The 9978-nt window shown below is 40.6% G+C and overlaps 1 protein-coding gene across 2 annotated transcripts in view; it reads left to right on the top strand.

The window, feature by feature from the left end:
* Positions 1 to 2180: 2180 nt before the first annotated feature.
* Positions 2181 to 9978, top strand: part of LOC117487019 (kinesin-like protein KIF3C) — a 23638-nt gene continuing 15840 nt past the window's right edge. For both annotated transcript variants that reach the window (XM_034135663.1, XM_034135662.1), the window contains exon 1: positions 2181 to 4128. In XM_034135663.1, the coding sequence (XP_033991554.1) occupies positions 2731 to 4128 (1398 nt within the window). In that variant the 5' untranslated portion in view covers positions 2181 to 2730. The remainder of the gene's footprint in view (positions 4129 to 9978) is intronic.

Raw genomic sequence — 9978 nt, 5'->3', positions numbered from 1 at the left:
TCAAATTAAACCCAGATTTACCACCTGCAATATTAAAGTGATGAGCACATTATTGCATCAATTATCATAATGTATAACTGACCATTGTGGAAATTGACTACTTTATGTTTATTATGGTGCTATAATACTATTGCACTTTTACTTAACTCACATTTGTAATGCATGCCTTTCACCAGTAGAGTATTTTCTGTGAGATTGCTACTTTTCTTAAGTAAAAAAATCTGATTTCAAATTATTCAAGTTTCATGAACTTGTTTAAGAGATATTTCAACCAAAGTGGAATTTAACAGCCATGCCATACCATGAAGAAATAGAGCAAACAGAACCATCGCTAACCAGCCCATGCAAAGCCTGAAACAGATGTTACAGAGGTGAAAAAGGTGTGATGCAGCAGTTTTCATGTGAGCTCACAGATTTTCTTAAGACAGTACTTTAAGGTGAAGAACAGCTTTTATTTTTTGTGTTAGCTCATGTCTTAGTTTGATCCCTGCTCTGTCCCTTAAGCAATCTTTGTTATGCCAATTAATCAAGTCGTAACATACAAATCCTCCCAGGTCAGGACACATTCCTGTAATTTGCTGCATGGGGCCCCAGGGTTCATCTCATTCTACAAAACAGCCAACAACTAAACTAGCACTCAAAGCCCTGCAATGCTGTGATGGTTATGAACTTTTAAGGAGTATGTTTTCACTTTTAACCTGTTTGACAACTAAACCAGATGATCTTATGGTGTATGAGTTCATTTAGCGTTTTATCAATGGTGGACTGTTAAATGGTGACAGAAAGCAAGAGGGAGGGAGAGAGGGAATAACATCTCAGCAGCAGTTCAGTTTTAGATGTGTGTTGATCTCTTGGCCCAATTCTGCTTTTCTTAACAATTTAAATCCATTTTTTTATTTGCAAGAGCTAAACAAGTTAGTTTTAGTTTCAAGAAAGATGTCAGACAAAATTCTCAATTATTCCTTTGTTTCACTTCTGCTTTTTTTGTCTCTGTTTTGGTGGTTTCATCTTTTGTTTTAATTTCTTTTGGTCTGGCTTTTATTATGAAGGTTGTGCAGACAGGGTTGTATATTTTTTTTAATTCCCCATGTGGCTGAGCCTTTCCCCTTTCTGGTCAGTGAAGCCAACACAATCATAAAACAATCATATTATTAAAAAGGAAATATTATGTGAAAATATTGATAGGTTTGAAAGGGAATCCTCCAGAAAACCCCCACAGTGTTTCCTCCCACACTTATCTCCTGATCAGTTTCCGACCACATGCAGTCCACACTTATGTCGCCAGGTGGTGCTGCTGTGTCATGGTAAAATGGTTAAAAAGTCTAGTTTTATTTTTTTTACATTTAGCCACCATGTCCTCAATTTGTGTCGCTTTGGGAGCCCAGTTGCATAAGAACTGGTGTGTGAGAGCTTCAAAATCTGAGTAGTAATGATTTAAGAGTAACTTGGAGGTTGACTTCAAAATGTTCCAGTTTACGTATTACTAAATGTATTAACGTTTCCAGGAAATTCCTATTTGAAAAGTTAATGCTGGATTTTATATACTTTACACGAAGTAAGGACAGAAATTCAGAGGATAGGCATTTTGAGCAATAATCTTAAACAAATGCTCCAATTAAGAATTAAGACCAAAGTTACACCTGTCCCGAGATAGATATTGTAGAACATGTTAAATTAATTTAACCTTGCATTTAGAAATAACAGGCAATATACTTGGTTGAAGACAGATAAAGATCCATGCAAGAGTATAACCCAAATATAAAAGAGGAAATAGAGAGGAAAGTATGTAGTATTTACATGTGGGAAAATAAAAGTTGAATCAACTCAAATCTACACATATAGGCTATCTATTTCCAACTAAATTAAAGGGCACACATTTACTAACCTTAATATGAAATAAATATCTAAAACTGTGTGGGCATCAGCATAGTAGGCTACATTATAATGTATAATGATAAAAAAGACACATGCTTCAATACTAACCAAATGAACAGTGTGTATGTAGCCTTCGTATAAGGAGATGGTGGCAGTCTTGGAAAAGGATCAACTCAACAACGAGACGAAACTCCATTTCCCATAATCCTTTGTTCCACTCCGCAGTGTTGTGGGGTGTGGTGTTTGAATGAACGTGTGTATGTGTGTGAGTGTAGTGTGTGTGCGTGTATAATGTGTGCGTGTGAGTGTGTGTGTGTGTTTTGGGTACAGGAGGGGAGCTCCGTCTCTCTGCACAGACCGAGCTCGGAGCATCAGTGAGCGGCGGAGAGGATGCGGGACGGCGGTGTGTGTGTAGCGGATCTACCGGGCGTGTAAAAAGCAGGACGATATGAGTGTGACATCTGAACTGAACGCTATTATTGTCGGCATTGTTGGATTTTTTTTTTCACCGAGTGAATCTGGACGTGGATCTGCAATGGAGCGTCGATCCTGTGAGAGCTGCTGACCGTGTGTGTGTGTGTTTGTGAGCTAATATTACAGACAATAATGAAAGGAGATTAGCCATTAGGCATAGACACAGCTCAGAATATCTTGGTAATTAGTCGGTTTTTTCTAAGGGACTGTGGCTATTTTCCTTTTATGATATAATCAGGTAGCATTACTGAATGTGTTATTAATGATTTAAAAAAATCAATGGTTACACAATTTGTTGGCAGACAGCAGGCTGATTAAAGGCCTATTTTGATTGTCATTTTATAAAGTGTCCTTTTGTTGCTTACAACGAGAGAGGCAATCATGTCTAAAAATAAAAGCAGCGAGTCAGTGAAGGTGGTAGTTCGATGCCGGCCCTTGAACCGGAGAGAGGAGTCCAATGGGCCTGCAGGGAGCATCGTGAAGATGGACATCCGGCTCGGACAGGTGATCCTCAGAAACCCTCGAGCCACAGCCAGCGAGCCCCAGAAAACATTCACATTCGATGCAGTTTATGATGCAAACTCCAAACAGCGAGATCTGTACGACGAGAGCGTGAGACCTCTGATAGATTCGGTTCTCGCAGGGTTCAATGGCACCATATTTGCGTACGGACAAACCGGAACTGGGAAGACGTACACCATGATGGGGGCGTGGATGGACCCCGAGAAACGTGGCGTGATCCCCAACGCTTTTGATCACATCTTCACACACATCTCCCGCTCACAGTCTGATAGGCAGTACCTGGTGCGGGCGTCCTATCTCGAGATCTACCTGGAGGAGGTTCGGGATCTCCTGGATCCGAACCACGGGAATGCCAGAGCCCTGGAGCTCCGGGAGAATCCGGACTCTGGGGTTTACGTTCGTGACCTCACATCGTGTGTCTGCAAGAGCATCAAGGAGATTGAGGAGGTGATGAACGTGGGCAACCAGGCGAGGGCGGTTGGGGCGACGGACATGAACGAACACTCGTCCCGATCCCACGCTCTGTTCCTGATTACAGTAGAGTGCAGCCAGCCTGGACCAGATGGGAGGAAGCACATCCGGGTGGGACGCCTCAACCTGGTGGATCTTGCTGGAAGTGAGCGTCAAGCGAAGACAGGCGTCCAGGGTGAGCGCCTGAAGGAGGCCGCCAAGATCAACCTGTCCTTGTCGGCGCTGGGGAACGTGATCTCAGCGCTTGCCGATGGGCGCAGCAGCCATGTCCCGTACCGAGACTCCAAGCTGACCCGGCTTTTGCAGGACTCTTTAGGCGGGAACGCAAAAACTGTCATGGTCGCCACTTTGGGCCCGTCCCCGCAGCACTACGACGAGACCCTCACCACTCTACGTTATGCCAACAGGGCCAAGAACATCCAGAACCAGCCCAGAGTCAACGAGGATCCAAAGGACGCTCTACTGCGAGAGTTCCAGCTGGAGATCGCTCGTCTCCGGGCTCAGCTTCATCACAGGAAGTGGAGGAGCAAACAGAAGAAGGAGCAGGTGGACGGAGAGGACTGGGAAGGAGATGTTGATGAGGAGACGGATGGCGAGGAGGAAAAGGCGGTGGAGGAGTACGTGAAGCTGGAGGAGCAAAGGCTGGAAAGGGAGAAACAGGACATCAGAGAAGATCAGTTCATGTTGGCTGATGAGAAGCAGAGGCTCCTGGGAGAGAAGGAGAGGATGATGGGAGATCTGAGGAAGGAGCAGGAGGCCACAGAACAACTGACCGCCAAGTACAAGGTGAGAGTCAGTGTTTTATTTCTTTAACCAATCAAATTAACAGCCCAAGTCATACATAACATTCTAAGTGCTGAATATAAGAGACCTTCAATACTTTTGCAGTCATAGGGTTTCTTTGAAAAAACATACAAATACACAAAAGAGTAAATTCATGATGAACAAAGATCAGATACAAACATGCACAGATTTGAAATTCATGAAAACATAATTTAGGACAAAACAAAGATGCCAAACAATGACTATTATAGTGCATTGCTCTGATTTCACATGGAGGCCATTTACAACCACCATCACATCAAGTATTTATGACAACCTGAATATCACTGAAGGTTGTTAAGGAGCAAAAAGACTAACTTACAGATCAATATTCCCAATGAACACACTGCCTCATCTTTCTATCTCTTTTACACAATCACACACATACACACACACACACACACACACCAGATTCAGGACATCTGTGGTATAATCATGGGTGATCTGATGAGCTTAAGGGACAGTAAATCTGTGCTCTCCATATCTAAACTGTGTGTGTGACGTGTGTATATGTTATCACTGACAAAGAAACTGATGCTTATTAACAAGGGACTAATATTATCACATGAAATTTGTGTTTGGTACAGCTTAGTTGTTGGCAATAAAATCTTAATTCCCAGGCTCCTCCAACAATGTACTTTAGACATACATTTAAATAAATAAAATAGTGCTAGTGACATATCGGTGCAGGCAGAATGCAGGAATAAGCAAACTATAAAGTCTAATGAGCAGAAGGTTAAACTAAATACTGTACAGTAGAATACATTACATTATATTTTGTTATTTATATATATATATGTGGTATATAAACAGATTTAACCAGCAACATTGGTTCCACTGACGGGTGGTGGTTGCCCTTTCTCTACAGTTGTCTGATGTCTCATATATCCAGACAGGAACTGATGACCAATAGCTTAAAATGTCAGTGCTTTAGTTGCCCCCCACACACACACACTGGCAGGAATCAAAGACTGAGCTGAATTAATTACGCCTCTGATTCACGGCCATAATAAGTCAATAAATCAGCCATGCAGAATGACTGAGTGACCACAGTCTAAAATACTGCAGCTGCAGCCGTTACCATCCGACATGAATCACTACTGGATCATTTTACTGAGCTGCACCAGCCATAAAGGGAGGAAATGAGAGGAGGGAAAAGTTATCTATAGAACGAGAATAAGAGACGGAAAGAGGTTGTTTGTAACAACAATACTTACTAGTATGACTTTTTTCTCTTATCAATTCTGTGTTATTTAGGAAAATTAAAGTGTTGTTCTTTACGTTTTACTACCTATCACTCAACCTTGCAGTGTCTACTCCAAATGCTGAGGTGTGGGTAATAAAAAGCCTGTGTAGGTGGTGCTGTAAAAACAGGAAGAGATTACCCACTTAAACCCATGTCACAGCATTGTGACTGCATTACACTCTGATATAGTAGATAACATTGTCCTGTTTGCCATTGTTTTTAATAGAATAATGCACACTGCAGCAAACACTCTAAAGAAAAGCTCTAAAATCTGTCAAATTGGCAAAAATATTGCTAATGTAAGCAGCACTCTTGCCATCCTATAGTAAACTAATTCTCAAGGTTCGTAAGCTATATTTAGTTTCAGCCTCATCTTTATTGTGTGGCTTCTCTTCCTTCTGAGTGAAGGTATGAGGTGTGGGAAAGTCCCATGAGACGGAGCTAATGTATGGCCTGATGCCGTGCCCTTCACACTGAGTGCTTTCATGTACGAATGTGTGCAAGGCTTCTCGTATTTCCTCCCATCACGTTGTCCTCTAAAGCGCTATCGGGCTAATGCAGTTTTGTGCAGAATCGTATAAAATCTACTATGAACTCACAGCAGTTCAGACGGGTTCTGCCTCTGTGTGTTTGATGCTGACTGTGTGGCTGCTGAGTGATGTGAGCGCTGAGAATCAGCTAAATCTGTGCCCAGAAGAGGAAGATGAGTAAAGACGTGAAGTATTTCCTGCCTATGATACATCGGTCTGTTTGTTTAGATTCTGAAAACCTGCAAACGTCTGGCAATATTCTGTTTATTCCATCCATCCATCCATCCATCTTCTCCCGCTTATCTGTGGTCGGGTCGCGGAGGTAGCAGTTCCAGCAGAGAGCCCCAAACGTTCCTTTCCCTGGCCACATCGACCAGCTCTGACTGGGGGATCCCAAGGCGCTCCCAGGCCAGCGAAGAGATATAATCCCTCCACCTGGTCCTAGGTCTACCCCTTGGTCTCTTCCCAGCTGGACGTGCCTGGAACACCTCCCTAGGGAGGCGCCCAGGTGGCATCCTTACTAGGTGCCCGAATCACCTCAACTGGCTCGTACAATTGTCATAAAATCTCATGAAAAAACATTTACTAGGTGACATGTTCCTTCATTACGATACACAAACACTATAGGTTACTTTAAGTCAATTCCACATATATCATCCTGCAGCCCCAAATACTCACTAGATTAATACGCAGCTGAAAGTCCCTAGAAAACGTACACTTTACTTTTGTTAGAAACTACGGTACACTGCTGTTCAACGATATGACCTAGTATTACGTTTGAAAACATGTATTTCTGAAGCACATTTTAAAGTTTTTCACTTACAGTATGAATGAGTGTCAGGATCAGTGCCACAGACAGAGTAGGGAACTCTGAAATTATTGAGAGATTTGATGGTTTTATGGAATTTACTGGTGAAAAAGTGTTGTAATTACAGCAAAAAATGGCAGTTGTGGTTGCCAGCATTTCACCATAATATATACTGTAGAACTTTTTCTACAAACAGTATACGGACATTAAAACTGAAACTGATTTTACGGTTAAAGGTGGAGTTTGATTCCATGTTCTACCGTTAAAAGAAAAGCTGTTTTGTCAGATGATTAACATTAAATTAGTTGAACTCTAAAGCTTGAAAGCCCTTTTTTACTGTGTACACTGTGGGAATAAACACAACAACTAGCCACGTGTCACATGTTTGGGTCACAGATCAGTTTTATATGATTAGGATGTCGACAAAGAACCCTTTATGTCCATTGGATGTTTTTACCTCAGTGCTGTCGCCGCAATTCATGCTCACAACTTAAGGTTATCCTTGTTTTTTTTAAAGGACAATCCCCCCTATTATCCCGCATAGACAGCGTTTAAAAAGAGGTTGGATATTTTTTTTTTTATTTAAAAATATATAATCATATGATATATTCAAAAATGTACCACATAAAACATGCACTTCATCATTAACTTCTAATTAGTACCCATGACTTCACTGTGATCCCACCACAGTCTGATCAATCAGCTCCAGCCTATCTTTCCTCTGATTGGCTGAGCTTGGTATTAGCCAACCAATCACAGCCTGGTGGCCTGAAGGTTCCATTTCTCTCTCTGCTTTGTTAACCAATGAGAAAGAAGTTGCTAGGCAGAGACAGATTGAGAGAGAGGGGCTGGAAAAATTAGCTCAGAAATGACCAATTATAGATAGAAATCGGATTGACTCCCTTCTCCCTTTCCCTCCCTTTCTCTCCCCCTCACGTACATCCACACAACAGATGTAAGTAGGTCAGGATCCAGCCTTGTGAATCAGTGTAGGGTCAGCTGGTGTTTCTGCAGGGTGCTGCGAGCTAACTGGCTCCAAGGTGCAGCGCTCCATCTGTGGACTGTGTTTTGTTATGTTGGTGCAACTGTTGTTCAGCTGTTGTTGCTCTGCTGGAGATCCACCAGCTTTAATTCACACATAGCGGTGGAAGGAAAAGTATACAGAGCTTTTTGCTTTAACCCTTGTGTTGTGTTCGAAAGCTGTTACCGTTCATGGTGTTCGCGGGTCAATTTTGACCCATAATTTATTTCAGTCCAAAACACACAAAAAAATTACTATCATCCAATATTGTTTTAACTACATCATAACTAACTTATTATGCATTCATAACCGTACAATCCTGTTGTAATTGTATTCTATGGCCCCAAAACACATTACACCACATATTGCACACGTGCAGTTCAAGTGTTAGTGTACATATTCTTTGTGAAAGGTCGAGTTCCCGTGGGGGGAGGGGAGACCAGGTGTATGTTGCGAAAAATTATTGTTACAGTGGATGAAGAGGGTGGGGGAGGGGTGTCTAAAGTCAAAGATGAATCTTGATTGGGCCAAATTTGACCCCGAGTCACCCAGAACAATTCTGCTGGGTCTCCCCAGACCCGAACACCAAATTATACACTTTTTTTTTTAGAGACCTTCAGACTTGGCTAAAATTGTCAAAATCAGTTTTGTAGAGTTTATATAGCTGTTGTGGAGGATATCATGAAGCCTTGTTCCGATACAAAAAACTAGAGCGTAGTTATTATATAACTTTAACTTGAAATGGGTCACGGGAGACCCGAACACAACATAAGGGTAAATAAAAGTACTAACACTGTAACAGAACTGTTTTACAAGTTGCCTAGAAGTCTTGGATTGAAAAACATTGCAAGGATGAGAGTATAATCAGGAGAAATCATGCACTAATGTCGAATCAGGATTTTCGAGGGTTTGGCAAAAACATTGTGTTCATTTGCACAATTTTTTTAAAGTGCAACTAATGATTTCCTAACTCTTTTATTTATTTTGAACATGTAACAATCATTTAAAGTAAAAAAAATAACAAAATGTAATAAAACAGTAAACATATGGCACACTTTCGATAGACACATTATCGTAATCAAAATAAATAAACACTTGTATTACATTTCCCAAATTTACTAATTATTTTAATTATATGAATAGATTAGTCTGCTCTTTTACCAGTATTAGTATAGCTTCCAGCAGTATATGCAACATACTTAGCAATAAGAAAGATGTGCACTTTTTATACCACAAAAGCAAAATAAGGGTATAAAAATGTGAATTTATGAGGTAAATATTCAATTGTCAGCTATTACTGGCATTCATTTAACATTAGTTATTGCTTTGCTTTCACAACATAACTTGTTGTTTCCTGTCAGTATTTCTAGGGTGCATAGGAACCTTAATGCCATTTTAGATGTCCCAATATCACTTTTACGCTCCAGTTCTTATTCTGTTCACTTTGGCATCTCTTGACCTAACACATACATAAGTGCATCCTATAATATGTTTGGTTATGAAACAGGCAGGTATCAGTGCAGTAGCTGTGGAGAGCTTCATGCTGAGCAGCAGCTTCTGGAGAGGCAGCGTCCATCCCTCCAGTCAACTATTCTTAGATCCACTTTTTCTGGGTCATAACTGTAACGTCAAATTTCTTCCTACTGTCTCTCGCTGCTCTCTTTCTGCATATCTGTAGGTCCATTAAAAAGACTCACAATGTCTGGAAGCTACTTGGCCATACATAATTCTATTTCGTTACTAACATCTAGGTTATATAATGATAAACCCTCGGATAAATGACATTGAATATCTCTGTTACATCACATTTGGCTTGAGTATATTTTATTGTCTCTCATTTAAATGTATGTATGACATAGTTGCTCATCCTCATCATGACTTATTTACTACTTTGTTTAAAAATGTTCTGCTTTTCTGAGAATTCCTTTTTCCCAGGGGAATAGCACAATAAAAATAGGTCAATTTCATGCATCCTAAAATTGGAATCTGAAATAATTATTTGGAAATATCTCAAAAAAATACTTAAAAAGAAAATTGGATCACATTTGTTGTCTAATGTATGATAACAGCTCTCAAGAGTGTGAATCTACTAATCATTTGAGACTGAAATAAATATGCATTCATGGCAAACTGCCCAGATAAAGTCTGTGGGGCTGTTTCTCTCCAAATCATTTTTATTTACTTTTTGAAAAAGTCAAATATAGAAACC

The sequence above is a fragment of the Trematomus bernacchii genome, unplaced genomic scaffold (assembly GCF_902827165.1).
Source record: "Trematomus bernacchii unplaced genomic scaffold, fTreBer1.1, whole genome shotgun sequence".
Lineage (NCBI taxonomy): Eukaryota > Metazoa > Chordata > Actinopteri > Perciformes > Nototheniidae > Trematomus > Trematomus bernacchii.
The sequence above is the reverse complement of the archived record's forward strand: the minus strand, read 5'-3'. Positions and strand labels throughout refer to the sequence as shown.